Source organism: Haliaeetus albicilla, chromosome 6, assembly GCF_947461875.1.
Source record: "Haliaeetus albicilla chromosome 6, bHalAlb1.1, whole genome shotgun sequence".
In the NCBI taxonomy this organism is placed as follows: Eukaryota; Metazoa; Chordata; class Aves; order Accipitriformes; family Accipitridae; genus Haliaeetus; species Haliaeetus albicilla.
The window spans coordinates 14,710,013-14,730,608 of NC_091488.1; the positions used below are offsets into that span (position 1 = coordinate 14,710,013).

Consider the following 20,596-nt stretch of genomic DNA (forward strand, 5'->3'; position numbering starts at 1 on the left):
TGTAGGAAGCTGACCTGGGAGTAAGATAGTACAGTGGTGGTTGGTTTTTTTTTTCCTAGATCTATGGTTATTTATGGAATATTGCTGCCATGCCTAGGGTACAGGGAGACATTTTACACATCTGAAGTGTCCTCAAGTGTACCTCAGTAAAGGTATATTAACCAAAAAATTATTTAAAAGATAGAAGGGATATTTTTTCAAAATAAGCTATCAATCCCCTATTAGCAAAGGCAAACACATTTGCGGGTAAATAAAAATATCAGCAAAAAAGACAGGAAGTGCAAACTGCGTGTAACACAACCTTTGTCACAACACTTTTGATCTTTTTCAGGGGAGAGTTCATTTCTCCACCCTCCTAAAGCTAAAACTGTATTCAAGTCCAAGCAGATTGGAAAAAAGTGCACATACAGCGGCATTCTCAACAGCAAAGCAGATACCGCACTTTAGACTGAATTATTTATTAGGAATTCCCCTTACATTTACAGAGAAAATATTTGACTGTCAGATTCATTTAAAATATATGCAATTTATAAGCTATGAGTTCAATTGATTACTTCAGTTAATAAAACTGATCAATATCCTAAAGGCATTATATTCATTTCAATCAGGCATAATCTCAATTTATGAAAGCAACCAATCCAGGCCAAATCCAATCAATTTTTCTCATGAAATAGGTGAAAAATTCATCACATTAATCTGTTTTAGAGGCAAGCAGTGTTTACCAGTCTGTCAATCATTCAGGTTGGTTGCCACAAGTAAAACAAAACTGAAATAGGAAAAATACTTCAGCCCTCAGATAAAAAGCAACACGCTCTTTCTGTCATAATAAAATCTTGAACCAATATTAGCACAATGAGAATTCAGACTTTCAATTAAGGTCATTACTTGGTGTCCTATGGACTTTTTTCTTCTCCATTATCGTAAGCCAGTTCTTCCTGTGTCCCTTACAACTTACCTGTGATAATACCATTTGCTTCCACCCTGATGCCAGTTCCTGCAATACATCATTGTCTAGACCTTTTGTATTTTCTCATCTTTGCCATATTTCCACTATCCTCCCACCATGAACGCACCAGCACCTTTTCATGTCCTTGTGGTCTTCCAAAACTTATTCCAATTCCTCTCTACACCATATAAGCTTGCTGGACCTGCCAACTTGGCAGGAATCACCATCTACTCCAACTGATTTGTAACTTCCAGCATGCTGGTGGCCAGCTAGTACCACTTGCAACAGCCACACAGCTCAAATAGTTTGGATAAGAGCTGAACTTGTCACATCTTTCCTTCAGTGAAGACACGACATTTGAACATTTCTCCTCCACTCTGCAACCCGTTTTCACAAAACTTGAAGACTTTAATGCACTCTTACACTTGTGTTAGATCTGAAGGAGACCAATCAGAAGGTTTGAAGGTACTAGAGGAGATCTGACAGAAGTGTAAGCAGTTAAAATTTATGTCCTTAAAAATCAGGCTACAGTGTATTTAACCATATTCTTCCTGAAGTCTACATTTTACATCACACAGTATATTGTAATACTTGCAATGCTTTCAGCCTTATTCAGCTATTCTCAGCATCATGTATCTGAAAGCCCACGCAAGGGTGAATTGTCCACATGTCCTACAGACAACTTATTTTTTATGCTAATATGCTGAATGCTTCAATTAAGTCTTGTTGCAGAAGTATGTTCATAAGCAACTGATCCTATACTTATAAATATTTTCCAGTGAAGTGCCTAGAGATCTCAGTTTTCCATGATCAGTTTTTGCACAGCATGCAATAGAAGCTATTGATTCAAAACATCATCTCTTTGCGATTTTTGATCTTTACTGATGCTGTCATGTTCATTAAACACTGTGTTAAATAAAAGTGGAACTATTCAAATACACCCTAACAGATTTGGAAATCAGCTTGAAACAAGCCTAAAATCACCTGCCTAAGCAAAGACAGTATATATTATTTCTCCGCTGTTCAAAATTATCAGAACTTGCTTTTCCTTTTTTTGTTTCAGCACTGCTCTCTACATAAAGCCATCGTGCCTTAACTCACAGATGGAGATTATATGATGTTTTGGTCCATTTCATTTTACCTGATGTTACAAACAGACGCTCTAAAAATTTTAAATTCCAAGAGCTTATCTGATGATGCCTATAACATCTTTATTTACTGTGTATTAATTTGAAACTGGTCATGTCTTTAATGTTCCTGAAACATCTTTTTGACATAGTATCCTGTCAAGTTTAGTTTTTGTTTTATGTAAATGTGTTACTAATAAATTTAAATTAAAACTACCTTGACAACTTTTGCATTCAATACATAAAATGTATTATAAAGACAATATTCTATACAACAAGTTAAAATGTAACTGAATACTCATCAGGTAAAAATTATCAATGTATATTAACATTATTTCAAAGTTTTCTTTCTAAACTACAGAGAGAAAAACTAGTAATCCAATATATACATGCAAATCAGGAAAGCATAACTGCTAGTATTTCAGCTTCTGCGAACTAAAGGATGCTTAAAACCAGTTTCATTTTCCTTAATCACTCTTTTTCATACTTCTCCATCTCTCTTTACAACATGCTGTTGCTTTCCTTCCATCATCTTTTGCCCTCTACTCCAGAGGATAGACAACTTTTAATAAACTTTTTATACCAGCTGACTTAATTTCATTATTATGAAGTTCAAGTAGCATTACAATAATAAGTCAAGGGAACAGCATTCCCATCTACAGGATCCGTCAAAATTATAAGCTTTAAAATATTTCCTGAGCTATAAATGGGCAAGTCTTAACATTTACACAAGCCTTATCTCAGTTTTGTTATACAAAATTTTGAGCTTTTTAAACACACACGATCAAAAAAAGTTTAAGCTAGCCTTGAAAATCCTGTATGATGCTGGTTTACATTAAATATGCATGCTCTTATCCATGACAGTTCTGAGATAGTTTAAGATATATTCAAAGTAGTGAAAGAGATGCAAACTACCACAGATCACAGCTTCTGTGGAAAAGCTGGTCCATGGCAACTTCTTCAGCTGTCCATATCATTAACTGGAAAAAGCAAATTCTACAAAAGATCTCAATGCTATGAAGTAACAAATCTGTTATCCCAAATAATTTTATATATTCTTCTGGATCTGGTCCTGTTGCAAAGCAAACTGGGAAATTTGCATTAAATAATATTAATAACTTTAAAAGTTGTATTATTCTTTTCATCTCTTTAGCACCAGAAGGACCCTACGCTATATAGCAGGATCTAAAATATTCATAACATGATTAAATAAAAATGAAGAATAACTATTCAAATACCTATATAGTACTTCATCTCAGTGTCATGTTTGTTCATAAGCTCAAGCAGTCGCACTTCAATCTGGGCTTGGTTTAAGAAAGCCTTCTTGTTTTTTATTATTTTGATAGCCACCCACTCCTGTTCCACTCGATCATAAGCCTTTACAACCTGAAAGAGAAAAGTCAAATACATCAACAAAATCTCTCAAGTTTTCAAAATACAGCAAAACTCACTTTCTAAACTTTCTTCACTTTCTGAATTCAGAGAAAACATTTTTAGAACTTTTGTTTTTTCCAGTTAAAATTCTTTTCTTAAATTTCTTCTCTTACTTGATACTACAGTAAAGCCACAATCGATCACAATGTTTATTGCAGTGATGTCACAAAATACAACTGAGGCTCCACTGAGTTTCACTAAGGCAAGCATTATATCCAAATGCAATTATCAAATCATCAAAACCAACACTGTAAAACAACTGGCAAAATCCGAGAAAAACAACAAAACAACAAAAGAAAAGCTCCATCCTTCTTCCAGTCTTTTTCTCAAGCCTTGGCTACAGCTACAGTCAAAACAAATGTTACTAAGTAACATTTGTAATAGGTAAACCCTAGCACTAGACTACTGTTTTAATTTAAAAACCCAAGCCAAACAGCTAAAAATGTGAACTGATAGCAAAAGGCTGAGGATTTGCTCATTGCCAAATGCTTTACCAGATCTACATACTGAAATATATTCAAATGTTATCTGTAGTAACAAGAAAAGGCACAAAATACGAATGTCTTGAGTAGGCACTCAGTATAATAGGATTAAGAAAAAAGAGTTTAATTTCAAAATGAAACAAGAATACCACTTCAAATGAAATGCATATTATGATTCACATGAATTACAGGTTGCTCAGCTGATACACCTTACCTGTCCAAAGGATCCTTTGCCTATTAAAGAGTCAATTTCATAACGATCCATCCACTTCTCCCCATTTTTTACAATATAGTCATAGTTGTCATCATCATAGCCATCATTGTAAACTTTTCTCTCCTTTTTGTGACTGGAATCATCTCCTTGGCCCTGCTGATGCCGCCGTTTTTTTTTTGCATAGTAAACCTAAACATGAGAAGTATACTGCTTAAGAGCACTTCTTACATCATCAGTTCAATAAAGAACAGAATCAGCTTTTATAACCATCATACCTAATCCTGTGATTTTAAAATGCAACTTCTACTACTGGAAAAACAAACAATCCTCTCCTGTTATCACTCTATTTGAAGTCAAGTCATTATACCAAAGCAAAGTCTTGATGAATAATTTAAAAACTCAGAAAGCAGATCTAAAGAAATGTACTAACACTGATCCCTAGAGTTCATAGGTGCAAAAAGAAAAGATACATCAGAGTATGCTATACACACAGCAAAATTAAAAATGGTAAGTAGCCTGGAAATGAAGAGTTATCAGTTGCTCTTTCTACAAGACTGGAAAAGAAGAATTCCAAGGAAGTCAGTAATCACTGCAGAAATCCCTTCACATTCCCTACAATTGCCAGAGAGTTAGAAACTAACTGATGCTTTCCTATATTAACCACATAATTTTTATATTTTACATTTGCCAATAAAATTTAATTAAATAATTTAGGGAAAACACTTTACTATTTTTCTTAGAAGTCCTTAGACACATTCATAAAGGTTTATAGCATGAGCTAAAAGAGTGTTTGTGCCACTCATATTTCCTTATCATGCAACAGAAAAGCTCAACATTTGTTTATAAAACAACAGAAAATAAATTCCAGGATAAAAATTTTCCTATGTGCTGGACAGAAAGCAGGACCACGACATCAATGATCTCAAATGAGATGTGAGCAACAGAGAGAAAGCTTGATTCTTCTTATCTCTTCACAAGATTATTCATAGAAAACATACTTAATCATGTACTGTAAACAAAAACTTCACATCAATACACGTTACAAAGATAACTGGTGCCTTTACCTCATTAATATGCTTGTATGTTTTGATCAAATCTACGGAGAGTTTCCTCAACGGAGCAGTGGCTGGATCACGGAAAGTTTGGGGCATCCGCCTCTGTAATATGACCACATCATAACTTAGAAAAAAAGCTAGGACTTTAATGATGTAATTATTACACCAGATCACGACATTCCTCACAGAAATGAGTTATTTCATTGCAACATTGTTTTCTTTAAGCTGACATTAAAAAAAAGAAAAACAAATATAGGAATAAAAAGAAATTAACAGTTTAGTTAAGTTACTTTTTAATACATTTAATTAATAACTTAAAAATATAATCCCAAGATTCCTCCCTCTCCTCTCATTATGCCTAACAGGCTTAATACCAATAAACAGTATTTCTCTCAGTTAAAAATACAGCTCCTTTGACAACAGAGATTCTTGCTGACATTACTCCTCTACCTCATGACTGATACATTAACTGTAACCGTATTTAATGTATAGCTGCATTAAAACCACAAATGGATGTTAACATTAATAACTACTGGAAAGCTGTGGCAGTTTGCCACATTTAAACTGTATTAAATTCCAAATAAAAACCCCTCAGGTCTACCATGCTTTGCAATATCCAGGCTTAAATCTAAACCTAAAACCTGAAGAAAACCTAAAGAAATCTAAAGCATGCACATGGACATCATACCTACTTCAAAAGTTTTAAAACAATGTCCCTGAAAAGGTAGTTATGTTCCTCATTTGTGTTTCCTAAAATTGACTACATTTAAAACAAGAACATCTCCAACAGCAGGCCATTTTTTTATTGCTTTCCTGAAGAAACAAGACTTATATGTGATAAAATTATTTGTGTGACTTTTTTTTTTTTCTTTGCACACATACACCATGTAAATTCTGGATCTACCAGTCAACTTCTATTCCTCCTTAAGATTTGTTTGAAATCTCAGAAGGTAAAGTTCCTGGAAGGATAGAATTTCCAAGTGGCAAGCTGGAGATGAGCAGTATCCCCAGTAAAGAGAAGGCAGAAAAAACTTAAGTCACAAACCATTTCATTTGGCTAAAGCTGACTACCTGATCAGCAGACACTTACTTGAGAGTGCAACCGTGCCACCAGACAAGCTCTGGCAACTTCTCTGTCTCACCCAGTGACAGTGTCGGATGGGGAGCTAAAAGAGAGGCTAGTGAGGTTAGTGTGACTGGTCCCCTAGCCTACCTCTCTCTATTGCCTCTCTTCCCAATGACAGAAAACCACAGGACAAGTTTAATCGACTCCATTGAAGAAAAGCTTGCTTCACGTATGTTAAAGCTGCTTCTACTCCCTTACTCATTATTAAGAGGGTTAGGTGACCAAGCGCTGCCACACTCAGCCTTACAACTCTGATCTCCCATTATCTCATCTCATGCCATCAAATATGCTCATGCTCCCAACTCTCTTCACTTCCAAGTGCTTAATCTCATCTGCTGCCTCCTATTACAGCTAAACTGATAAGCAGCCTCCTGCAGTGCTGAGGGAAGAGCACAAGCCATCAACAAAAATAATGAAACTGATTTTTGTATCATTATTGTTGAACTAATAAATGAACTGGAAAAGCGTAACTGCTCCTCTATCTTTTATGATATTACTTAAAACTTTTAATGGTGGCTGTGCAAATACCTCTCTTTTTGCTCAATGACCAAATTAAAAAAAAAAAAATCACACTGAAGTGACCCAAAAAATTCTCAGAAACAGAAGTGATGATGAGAGTTTGTGCTTCTGAAATTGGACCTGAACTCAGGTACCCAAGCAACCATACTAGAAAGCTAAGCTCACGCTCTCCTCCAGTGGATGCACACACCGCAGGGGTAGGGGGGGAAGAGAGCACGAGCAGCAGTGAGAGAGCAAGACGGAGCATGAACAAACCAGAGAGTTAAAGAGAGGGGGGAAAGGCAAGACACTTCCAGTAAGCTTACTGCCTCTGCGTGAGGCTGGGATTCCCAACAGGTAAAAAACTCAGTGGAGCCGAAGGCTCCCAAGAAAAGGCAATTGAAAGCTTCAATGCACACCGCTCCAAATACGCCCACATAACATTTTTACATCCCTGCAAGACTGCTGACTTGTGGTCTTTTTTGATTATGGAATGTTTCTCAGAGATGATGCAATACAAATTTCCCTCAGGTAATTTAACCCAAGTCACTCCCTAGATGTTTGTTCCATTCAATTCACTTTTGGATATGCCCACTACCATCAATTTCCCTTAAGCAGGTTTACCAAATTAATTCCTTAATTCTTTTTTATTATAAGCACCAGCATTTTGTAAACATCAGGGAAGTCTGTTTTAAAGTTTCCTAAACAAACTATTTGACATTTACAAAACATTTTTGTTTCTTCCTTTCATCTGTCAAACAAATGTGAACCATCAAACAAATCACACCTAAATATGATCTCTTTCAGCTCTCTCCCATGGCACTGTTAAACAACTAAACTAGGCATCTAGTCCTAATCCAAACTGTCACTGTTACAGGCTTTTCAAATGCAAGTATTTCCTTTAAGTTCCTTAATTGGACTTAAAGAGATTATTGGAACATGGGAACACTGGTAGACTTTGCTGGTAAAAGAAACCATGCTGCAGTGCATGACTACTGGCAGGGACCAGTCTCTGTCCTAGGCTGACATGACCAGCACAGGGTCTGCATTACACAGGTTACGAGCTTTGAGGAAAGACTCTTAGTGTGGAAGAACTCCACAGTTCAGATCAACTCTTCAGATGTAAGGTTGCTCTAATTTGGGAATGGAATTTGTAGGACAAGCATTCATGCTTATTTTCTAATTTATAAATCAAATTTGCTTGCTTACTTAAAAAAAAAATCTTCTAATTTCAGCTCTGAAATAAACAGCCTGATAGGAAGAAAAAAAAAATAATCTAATTTGTTGCTGTTCCCTAATCATAAATAATTAAATTCTGCAGGCTACACCTATGTTGCTTGCAGCCAGTACCTTATTTGAAAATTGTGCTTTTAATTGTGCATTTAGACAGTCACACATTTCTCAGGACACACTTTAACCTGTATGAACTTTTTAACAGGTACTATTTTGCTGTCCTGGGTTCATAAAGTTTTGGGTGGGAGAGGAGAAAGAATTGACCTTTTTTTCCTCCCCCTGTTATATTGCAAAATTTGTAACATTCTCTTCTTTTTCCAAGATCCTTTTGGAGACTCTTGCTCCCTTCTTCCTGATGATGGAAGACTATGGAACAAAGTGGTCATTATCCATTTTATACAGTAACACTCTCAAATTCTTTATCATTAGGGCAATACTGATTTCCCTCTTGGCTTGAAAGAATGCTCAACCACAAAAGAAACTAAAAAAAAAAAAGGAAAGGAAAGAAAAAGAAAAATCCTATGGCACAAGCTTCAGTCTCTATCTGGTGGCCAGACAGCAACACTGCAACCTCGGATCTTCCTAAAGATAGAACACAAATCAAAAGATATGCTTGTATTTCAAGACCGAGAGACAAGAAACTACTTTCATTACAATTATATGTCAGTAAATGCCCATCACATTCTGACTGGTCCACACTTATACCTCAATGGAAACAGTACAGCTACCTGGGATGGTCCCATGATGAAAATCATCATTACAAGTAAGGAACTGAAATTTGATTTTCTTACCTATTAACCAAACACACATGACAATGCTGAGAAGCAACCTGTAACTAGTCTAAACAAAGAAGAATCAAATAAACACAAAAAAAGGCAACCAAGAGCCCCACTTACGCATACTCAACACATCTGAGACAAACCATGTTTTAAGGAAACTATGGTTTTCAACTCATGTATGTTAACTAGCATAATCTTTGAGGTTTAATGAATGAAGGAGCAGACAACATATTTCTCTCTCTTTGATAACTAAAAAATAGATCGCACTGTTCCTTGCTAAATGCATTTTATTTTGATTACAGGAAATTCTGAGCAGATACATATATTCTGTTAATGGAATGCTTTAATTCAGATTTTTTTAAAAAACAAAGATCCATGACCATCCACATTCACTAAAAAAGAAAAGAAAAAAAAAAAAAAAGAGAGAGATTCTGCTTTCATATAGCACACTCCATTTTACGAACAAAATAAATAATGAAGATTTTACAAGGGTAACTTTTAGCAAGAACTCCAATTGTAATGACCTATTTAATAGACTGCCATTATTAAAGAAGTGAATGAACCAGTCTCATCTCCTACACCACTTGCTATTCAAAACCCTTCTCGCATCACAATAATATAGGATAGGAAGTCAATGCTAATCCCATATTGTGGTGGGCAGCCACATAATAGATGGTGTCTCCAGAGAGTCAACAAAACAGATGTTTAATTGCTATAATCACAAGCCACAGTAACACTTTCCCATAACATACAACAAACTTCAGACTTTTAGAAAAATGACCAAAGAGGAAAAAAGCGTATATGCCACATAACAAAACAAGAGAAATCCAAGACTATTCTTCAAACTGACTGTACTCAGGGCCAGAACTGAATGCAGGTAGGGACAGAATTCAGTCCAACTACTTTAATAATTGACTTGTGCTCTATGAGTATTTCCCTACTATTCGGGCTTCCTTCCTCAAATACATAAGGTTGCTGAATAAAAGTGATATTAAGAAACCGGTAAGTTTGAAGCTAAATAAGTAAGTAAAACCAGCAAGGAAAGAAGGGTCATCTGCCAAGATTTCATCCTGCCTGATTCAGCCCAACCATTTAGGAAAAAAAAAAAAAGCAGTAGAGAGCAGGAAGACTAAGTGAAAGGGAATGAAAAACCCCACTCTGAAATTCTTGTTGCTGGAGCATAAACACATGTTTCTAACAAACATCCAAGATAGTAAAAGCATTTCTCTCACTTTCCATCTGAAATGAATTGCATGCTCACACTCATGACAGAGTCTGGTGAAGTCTGACCATCGCTAATAATAATGTTGCTGATTAGGAAGCTGAATTAACTGAACTAAGGATTTGCTACTGCCTGCTAGAACACATTAACTTTGCAATGATCTAGATGTAATCAATAAAATCACTGGCCAACATCTGGTCAGTAAAACCTAGAATTTTGCAGGTGGTAAGTGATCTCAGATACATACAGAGAGAAAGATGTTTAGCGGTCAGCCTGACCTTTGAATTCCAGGTGCTTTGTGAAAGCTAAACTGTTGGAGTTTGTTACCAAGATCTGCCCAGGAATCTCAACTCAACTTCTTTATCAGTTAAATCAATTTTCTAATCTTTTGTACTTAACTGAAAAAAGTTTCAGGCAATCTCAGTATCCATAATGAAGATAAACATTAGCACAGCACAAAAGAAATGCTCGTTTGAAGTTGTGAAAACTTTTAAGCTCTTATCTTATATTCACATCAGGCTATGTTGAACTCTCAAGATGCAACCAGTTGAAACTGGACAAAGAAATATTACTGTTTGTTACTGCTAAAGGAGAAAGGTCTCACAGATCTCATCTTTTCTATTCACTCTAGGCCACACACTCTTACTGCTTTCCTGAAGCTGGCTCTGGCACTCATCAGAGAGGTAAGACCACACAGCCAAGAGCAGGACCCCATCCTGCCAGCAGGCCAGGCACTTGGTGAATCACAGGTTTAAAGTAAACCCTTACAATCCAGCAGTTTTCGGGAAACAAGAGCCTTTAAACTTAACTACTGAAGAAAAAAAATTAAAAAGGACAGAGCTGGAAGTTTTAACTGTAATTTAAAACCTCCTAAGTAAGTGAAAAACAAAGCAATCTGGCTGGTTTTGAAGTATCTTCCTATTATTTGTTCCTTGCCAATGATAAGATGAGTAGGTTTTGGTGACCATAGCCATAAAGCAGTAGGTGCAAGAGAAAATTATATAAATAATATTTTAAGGGTAACGTATAATATAAATACACATAACTTTAATATAAATTGTCATTACTGTTTCCTAACCTTTAATCTGCAACTGTGAATGATTCATAAAATACCAGAATATGGTCTGCAAGCCATTACAAATCAAAAAACAAGCAGGACAAAGCAGGAATAAAAACAATAAATTAACATTCAAGGCCTCGCTTCCCCATTATTTGGTTATGAATGAAAATCATTACAGGAACTTGAACAAGACAATACTCCTCCAAAAAAGGAGTCAGTCCTCGGTAAAAAGAAAGACACAAAAATAACCTGAAAAAACCCTAATAAGGCAGATCATCTTTGCTATTTATCAAAATGACATCGTTTACAGAAAATGCTGCTGTTCTACATGCTAAAACTTAACAGCTGCTCTTAGCAACTGACAAGCAGTACCCTTATGCATCTTGCTGCAGCCTGAAGAAATTTACTTTCTGAGAGGAACTATTTGCTGTCTATTATTTCCAAATAAAACTTCAGCATCCCAAAAGCTGACACTTCCTCCTGGGTTTTATTTTCAAGCAAGTCAATTTTGTCTGGATTTGGATGAAATACTCTGTTTACAAAGTTCAGCAAATGTAGCAATCAAGAAAGTAACTTTTTTAACGTTTGTACTCTCGATTCCTTCAGTGGAAGATTCACTCAAAGATATGCTAAGCTGCTCCGCAAGTTATTTAAGAGAAGCGAGCTTATTCAAACGACGGAGCATTTCGGAGAGGAGAGGGCAGACCTTCCTCGCAAGAGGCCATTCGCCATGCAGTAAGGCAGGCAATGCAGTGCGGCACTCTGGCCAGCAGATGGTGGCTGGAGCTCGGGAAAGAATTTTGCCGGGCGTCCGGCACAACCATCGCCGACCCTGGGAGAGTCCCGCTTCACCGACCCATCTGGCTACTGAGTCAACGAGGTAGCGGAGCACTCTCAGAAGCAGCGGGGCTGGCAAATCGCTATTAATCAACTGTTGGACGCCTGCACCCAGACGGGCTACTTTTAGGCTGCGGAAACCGGTAGCACCAAAGGTGACCCAATCGTCAGGCTGCTGATGGCTGCTGTGGCACTAGGAAATTCTGGGAAACTGAAGCTCAGAGACCTAACTTCTCACCTGTTTGACTGGATGTGAGACATTGGATTAAAAGGATCTACCCTTTAAGAATTACACCTCCTGTATCTGCCAAAAGTCACCTTTTTGTTCGTCCTATTTTTTATGGCTATATTAGATCAATCTATCAAACCTTCTACAACAGACATTCAGCCTATTCCTTTTGCTGCCCAAGTTAAAAACATGATCTTCTCAACCATATGTACTTGAAAACATAGAAGTATGTCACCTTACGTGACTGAAGAGAGTTTGCCATTACTGAAAGGTTAGTCTGGTGTCAGAAGCTTAACAACAGACAAGCACATAACAACAGAACTAGTGGTGGGATTCCAACAGAGGAATGAAACAACCACACAAGGACAGTTCAGAAAATGATCTCTCCCACGAGTTTTTCAGAATTGACATATACAGGACAGAACTGCTTTTAACAAGGACAGAGAGAAGTTGCAGCATATTCAAGGTGATACCTTGAATAAAAAGGATTCCTGTAGAAATGTCATAAAGAAAGAATCTCTAAGATGTATGCATCATTTAGACATGAAAACCTAGATCACATCTGGAGTGAAAGGCAAGATGGTAGTCCACAGCAATGGAGAAACATAAGACAGCACAAAGCCTTCAACAATAGAGGGTCATAGCTTTCATAAGAAGAAGAAAGAGTTGTTTTCATCAAGATAAACTAGAGCTGACAAAAGGGCTATTCAAAGAGAAAGAACAAGAACATTTTTTTGCACAGAAGCAAGGTCAAGAGCAGATGATGCGACTCACTAGCATAAAGAATACTAGCTGGATTTGGTTTTGCAGATTAACCAGAAATGCAGTGCAAAGGCAAAAAGCCATTGAGACTCCCCAACATGGGCTCATATAGAACCTCCATACCAACCTGGGACCTGGTGAGAACTCTTTATGGGACTTAATGGGAGAAGCACAAGAACTCAAAGGAGGAAAGAGTCACAAAAGGCAAGTAGTCAGAAGACTTCAAAAAGTTGCCCACCATCAAGGTCAAGGGTGCTGGAAGCAGCTCACAAAGGATAAAGGAGTAACAATTTTGAGCTGCTTAGGCAGAAGACTATAAAAACTTCAACAACACAGTTACAGTAAAATAGGAAGACAGAAGCTACAATGCAGAAACAACAAGATGGAACTGGAAAAAGAAAAACATTGATTCTATAAAATAGTGTTAGTGGTGCAAAGACAGCTTGATTGCCATTATCAAGGTGGCCAGCTGATCGTTTCTTCATATGGGTAACTTCCAGGAGCCAACCACAGCTTTTTCCCTACATTTACATCTTCCTCTCAGTGGGCTGCGTTCTTTGGTCAACAATTCTTGGCTATTCTCCAAAAAGTATTCTTCAGCTTTCTATTATTCAGCTACCATTTCAAAGCCATTGTGACCACAAACAGCAACGAATGGCAATACATCCTAAAGTTCCTTGATTTTACTTTTTGGTTTAAAAACATGAAAAACTAAGCACTAATGTACACTAAAGCTCACAAATGTGATGCCAGATTGTAATGCTTAGATAAGTACCTTGAAAGGTTTAAGGAACACAGCAACGTTTCTTAATTGGCAGACTGATTCACTAACCTCATTGTGGAGGTTTTGGGGGACCTTTAACCTAAAAAAAGTCACATAAAATACCTGAGTAGATTTCTCAAGCTAAATACTATTATATATATGAGCAGATTTACTCTTCCTACTGAGTGGCTCTCATGGAAGTAAAAACATCCTTTGCCAGCTCCATTCACTTTGCCGTTCTTCATAGAGCCCTAGTCATTACAGATCTCCAAATCCTAGTATCAAACATCCTGGCACTTCAGTTTGATCATTCCCATCCTCCCTAATCCTTCCCTCTTTCTGCGAAAGTGCCTTCCTACAGAGCAATACCAACAGAGCATCTCTTGATGGTACTGTAGATTTTTCTACCAAAGCCATCTTGAACACAAGAACAGACCTGAATCTGGTAGCAGCAAAAGACTTCACTCTCCATCCTCTTTAAGTGGAACATGCTTCATCAGCCTGCACCAATTTTGAAGCTCTGACTTACAGACTTCTGGATTTTAAGCTTTGAAACCTATCTGTGTTCACGTCTCCACAGCTGGGCTGTGCCATTTTTAAGAAAGCAACAGAATTCCCTCTTAAACAGGGCAGTACTAGCTCTTGGGGCTAGCAACCTTGCACTATTAGTTAGGAAGCTACTTCAGCAGTTCTAGCAACTCAAAAGCAGTATGGAAGAAACACTGATCTTGAAAGCTCAAAAGCATCCATAATCATCATAATCCCTGTGTTCATTTCACCTCCTTGCAATAGTAAGTAGTAAATTAGCAGTAGCAAAACCCCAATGATAGCATAGCTTTAGATTTTGCTTTTCTTTTTTAAAAAAGTGTCTTCCTTAATAAAATGTGTCTGTTGTGCAAACCTCTCTATTCCAAATACACTAACCAGTGACTCTGCATTAAAACACTGTCCAAGAGAACAAGTAATAAAGCAATCGCATTCTAACATCAAACAGCCCTAAAAAAAAAAGCTACTATTAAACTCTCTTTCCAACTCTCCACTTGGACAATCTTTCTCCCCTCTCACTGCAAAAATGTTAGAAGTAGAATAATCACAATAAATATGTACCAGATGTTTAAAAACAACTTCCAGAAACTTACTCGTCCACCCATCCTTGAACAGTCAGGAGTTAATTAGTTCAAAAAAACCCCCCCAAAACCCACAGAAAAACCCAAATCAAAACAAACAAACAAAAACCCCAACAAACCACAAAAGCATATGCCCTGATCCTGTAATTTATGGGTGTATAATATACTTAGAGAAAGAATTATTGTATCTAAAATGACTTTTTTGTTATCACTTACCTGGTTTGTTAATGTTAAAGGTTGCTGAATCTGGTCAGCATATGATAAGGCAGAAACCTGTTGGTCATTTATGTTCTGCTGCCGACGATCACTGTACTGCTGATGCGAATGGGACATCTGTCCAGCCATCTGAAGGCCAGCAGCATGGAATGAAAACGATGGTGCAAGCCGAACAGATGAAGGTTTGCATGCTGAAGTCTCTCCTCCTGCAAAGACAACAGGAGTTTTTAAGGCAGTTAATGGCTTGAAAATATTCACCTCAGCCTCCATCTCCTTACAGAGCTTATAAACACTAATAGTTTCACCGTTTTAACATACACAAGAGTTTTCATACACAATGAAACCAGAAATCATCCTCACGTAAAGATTACCTAGCTGAACTGCTTCTTCCCATTTCATTGTGACAAATTATTCATTAATTGTTTATTCCTATTTACACTTAACATTCCTTTTCTAACATCTTCACCTATTTGTCATAACTCAATCTGAATTTGACAGGGTTTATTTTCAAAGATATGAATTTTGTGTACGGATTCCATGAAAGCCAGAAAAACACACAATTTCCGCCCTTCAAGGTTCCTCACAGCAACTTTCTGGACAGACTGTACCAAAACAAAAGAAAAGCTAGTGCCCAGCCTCAGCAGCTCATCTTCCCTGGCCTCAATGTTTATGCCTTCCTACAAACTGCTTAGCTCACTAGCCTACATTTTTAACTTCCACCCTTCTTCCAAAGCACAATGTACTTCAACTCAGCTTCCTGACTCCTACAGCTGAGTTTCATCAAGCTGTAGGTAGCAAGCACTGTAACCTGAATTAATTCCTTTTTGGGAAGGTGAAATCAGACTGCAAGAAGCAACTGCAAAGCAACCGCAAAGCAAGAGACAAACAGAACACTTGGTGTCAAGTTGCAGGAGAATGGCAAACAGTATGGCCAAAGTACTAGACTCCGTAACATCCTGAAAAATGCCAAATTCCACAAATTCCCTCTAACTGGGACAGATCCTCTACCTCTCAACTCTTGTTTCAGACAAATGTCAGATGGTATTTAATTGGTGCATAGTCCACTTGTATCTTCACTGTGCTCTAACAGTGGAGGACAGATTAAAGTACCATTTGGTTTTCTTTGTTTGCTAATGAAAGTTTAGCATGTTCCACATTTAACACCCATCCTTTTGCATTTTGCTGACTATGCCAGAGGGGGGAAATTCTCTAAATGGTTGCCATATTGGCACAACATAAGAGACAGAGCAGGATGGCACAAGTAGCCAGGCACACTGAAGCCAACATTGCCACAGAAGGAGTAAGTGTGGAATCGGAAGCTGAAATCTGGAAGCAAAATCATTGGTAAAGATTAAATTTAGAAGCAAGATGTGAAATAATTAAGCACCCAACCCAGTAAGGGAAATCTCCATTTCCTTTACAATAAAAACCTTGCAAGAAAATCTAATCAGTAGAAAACAGCAGATGAACACCACCCATCAATTTAACTTTCTTAAGAATAACTGTCTGCTCAATTTGCCATCTATTCTAAGTTAAGAAAAAATAAAATATTGAAAATGATACTGCATCACTGATTCAGCACCTAGCAGAGCAGTAGAAGAGCCGCACAGGATGAAATTCAACACCATTTTACATTAAGATCATTTTAGAAAAACAATTTTAAAAGTCAAAATAATTCAAACTATTCAAACTGTAAGAAAGCCTATATATAGTATAATCACTAGTACTTTAAAAGGGGTGAAGTAAAATTGTACAGTGAAATACTCACTGACAGATCACTGGTATTTTTCTCCAGTGTTAACAATTCAGTACTACTAAAAGACTAACAGAATAAACTGCTCCAGAAAATGAACTGGTTGTCCACAAGCACCCACATATTTTCACTATGTTTCATTAGATCTTCAAACATTTTACTTAAAAAAAAAAAACCAACAACAAAAACAAACAAAAAAAAAACACACACAAAAAACCCCAAACAAAACCATACAAACAAAAACCCAAAACACTCAAACCTTCATGAAATAACTAATATCCTTTTTTCGTGTGCATTCTGGTGCCTCTAGTAACGTGATAAAGTATCAGGATGACCTTACAAATGGAAATAAAATAAAGAAATTCCTGACCTAAAATCATTATAAGCTAAGTCAACTTAACACTGCACAGAAAATTACTCTAACTCTTCTGTAAAATGTCCATTAAAAACTGCTTTGTGATTGTTAACACAAATACAGTGTAAGCTAGTAAGCTCTGAAATTGTCCTCCAGCATTTAAAGATACAGTGAAAATTTGTGCTAAATATCCGAGTGTAAACATTTTAAAATACTTGCATCTTTTTCTGTTTTCAAGTAACATCTCATGTTCACCTATGAATTGGGCAACAGATGGTTGCCTTCTTTTTTAAATTTAAAATGATGTATTATGAACTTCACAAGTTCACATTTAAATACAGGGGAAAGATTATAATGCATCAGCTGATCTCTCTGAAAGATATCATGGTTCCTTTATATATTAATACATCTATCACTTCGATCATGTAAACACTGGATATAATTTTTTTTCCTCACTACTGTATTTTCTTAATATCTAAACTGCATTTTTACTAGAGAATCATAGTTAATCTTCCATCTATACAGCTTGGTAAATTTAGTGGACGTTTACTTTTCAAGATACACTGAACGCTCTTGTAAGAATGGGTGAGCACATGTAAGACATTATTTGGTGTGTCTACTTTCTGCTCTTTTAATTTCTGCTGATTTTCTGCTTAACCTGGGGAACCCCTTAGCAACATCATGGTGACTGAGTTAAAAGTGAAAACAATATTTAAATCAGATAGTCAAAAAATACCATTAATTCTAATTTGTAGAGCCAAATACTTTAAAAGTTTTATTTCTTGTATTTTTTTTTACCCCAGGCCAGTTTCCCAATAGCATACTAAATATCTAGCAAGTTAGGTAAATTAATAAAAACAAATTTTATTTTAAAAAAATTCTGCACTTGCACATCTACCTAAAAAAGCAGAAAGCTCGCATATATACGCACAAAAACCCCAGTAGCATGGAGTTCTCATTTACAACTTGACTTCATAGTATCTTCTGACACTCAAAAGATCACAACAAATCTGAGGATAAACTGAAGAATGCACTACACACACTTTAAAAAAAAAAAAAAAGGAAGAAAGGAAGTAGAAAAGGATTAGAAGTATTAGAAGTATAATTAACCCACAAAAGAACAGTGGTTAATACCAGTGTTTCAGTTCAGCTTTGAACTTTCCACACTTGCACACCCTTTCTCTCCTGAGTCCACTAGCAGGACAACAAGGCTGTAGCTTTCCTGGTTTTCCAAACTGACAATGGTCAGCTGGACCAACTCAGTTAATTCAACAGCAATGCCCCAGAAAACAGAGCTTCATGATTTATAACAAGGCAACTGGACTACAGAATCACAAAGAAAACTCCTCTAAGAACCACAGTTTGACACCTAACTTATTTTATTAATTCAATTTAAAATTTTTGGGAGATTCAATGTTTGTGATTAACAAGCAGTTACCTGTTTGCTTGGAGGGAAGTCATACACAGCCTAAATGTCAACACACATGAATCAAAACTGCATCCAACAAGAAACTTTTTATAAACCACTGTTCTTTGGTAGAAATGTAAACCAGTTTCACAGAGCAGCACTGAATCTCAGAAAAAGGGACATTATTAAACACAAGAGCCAGACTAGAGTCTCATGATGTAAAGTCTGTTACAAGTAGATGGATGGAAATTGGCTAGCTCATACAGCATGTTCTTACACCAAACAGAAAAGCATTTTAATAGTCTCTGTGAAGATGGTGGTATCAACCCTTAACCATGTTAGCAATGAGCGGGAACTACCTGGGTCAAAAGTTTAAGAACTGTAACTACAAGGCTCTGAAAGATCAGTAGCCAAGTAATTTCATCTTACTGTCACTGAAATGGAGACACAGGAGTTCAGAGACATCTGTTGCTGAAAGCAGTCTTAGCTATCAACAAAAACAAGTAGTGTTCAGGATACGGTCCGTGATGAAATACCTGCCCTTGCCACATTTCAGACTTTGTTCCATGATATGTGCAATCCTACCCTGGTACATCTAATCCCAAGAGAACACTCATAACTTACTATTATGAGCCAAGAAACACCTAATGACACGTTACACAGAAATGAGGGGAGAAAGAAGAATTGGCTAGAATAGCAATCTTGACCTCCTTTAGTTTTAGGCCGAGGAGTCAGTCAGCTATAGAAATAAGAACATTTGTGTACATCCATTAATTGAGGTTCACAGAACCCCTGGTGGCTGAAGTTCATTTTGAAAGCTCTAGACATTCAAAAAATAAGTGATCTACTGACCACCATGGGAGTACTAAAATCCACAGGAGCTCGTTACCATGCCACATCCGTAACTTCTACAGAACAGAAAAAAAAAAAAATATCTAAGGAACAAGGTCTAGTTAATCATCAATCTTTCTTTCTAACCACTGTAAGTTCAAAGGATTACATGTTGTGAAGCACCTTGGGAAGGAAACAAAGTGGCAGAAAACAAAAGTATGCCAAGATCTCTATGCATGAAGTACATTAAAGGAAGAGATCACAGATTGGGAGTGGGTAGAATTATCTTACAAATGGGCCTTACCTAATGTATTAGTTCGGGGAATGGCACAAAAACATACACCTTTGTGTATATTTGCAGTTTAAGTTGTTACAGGTTAAAACAAACATTTATTTGCCTGTGATAAGGCTAAATCAGAACTTGTCATGAAGAAGGTCCAGCTACAGAAGGTATCCCTTATTTCAGCCTTGAAAGTATATGTCCCTTTTATCCTACAGTCATGAATGTAACAGCTCTTTTGAAGTGAAGCTAGAATACTGTATTTCGTTAGTGACATTCCATACACCATAATAAGCAAAATATAAATGGTAACAATAGTAACTTCTTGACTTTTGTAAATTTACTGTCTCTGGAAAGTAACAAGTGCGGAAGAAGTGAGCATTAATAAAATGCTACACTACTGTATGAGCAAAGCACTGTTAACTATAACCAGAAGAAAATGTTTAAAAGGGGACCAATAGCATGAATATGATGATAGAGAAAACTTAAATTATAACCTCAAAAGAAGTTCATAACTCAGAACTATCTGAAAATACAAATACTGCAAAAATGGATCATCCTATCATATGGAAGAAGGTAGGGTTTACTTCTTTAAAGCATCATCTTAACACAGTGGAAGAGCGTAAGTTCATGAATTATTTCTTTATTTGGTGAGGATGGGAAATGCTTCCCTTATTCAAAATAGTTTGTTTTTTTTTTAAATTACTTCTCCAAGTATCAAAGAAATTAGTAACTCAAAGTAGAAAAATACTTGAGATGGTAGCTATTGAACAGTCTATAAATGAACTACAGTTGGTTTAATATTGGAAAATTTTTGGTATGATTTTGCATAGATAATTAGAAACTCAATGCAGTTTCA

At 36.6% G+C, this 20,596-nt stretch overlaps 1 protein-coding gene across 2 annotated transcripts in view; it reads right to left on the minus strand.

Moving 5' to 3' along the window:
• DYRK1A (dual specificity tyrosine phosphorylation regulated kinase 1A) overlaps positions 1–20,596 on the minus strand; it is an 88,734-nt gene that overhangs the window by 8,904 nt on the left and 59,234 nt on the right. For both annotated transcript variants that reach the window (XM_069785125.1, XM_069785124.1), the window contains exons 3-6: positions 15,111–15,316; positions 5,268–5,360; positions 4,204–4,392; positions 3,312–3,459 (exon numbers count right to left, since the gene is read on the minus strand). In XM_069785125.1, the coding sequence (XP_069641226.1) occupies positions 3,312–3,459; positions 4,204–4,392; positions 5,268–5,360; positions 15,111–15,316 (636 nt within the window). The remainder of the gene's footprint in view (positions 1–3,311; positions 3,460–4,203; positions 4,393–5,267; positions 5,361–15,110; positions 15,317–20,596) is intronic.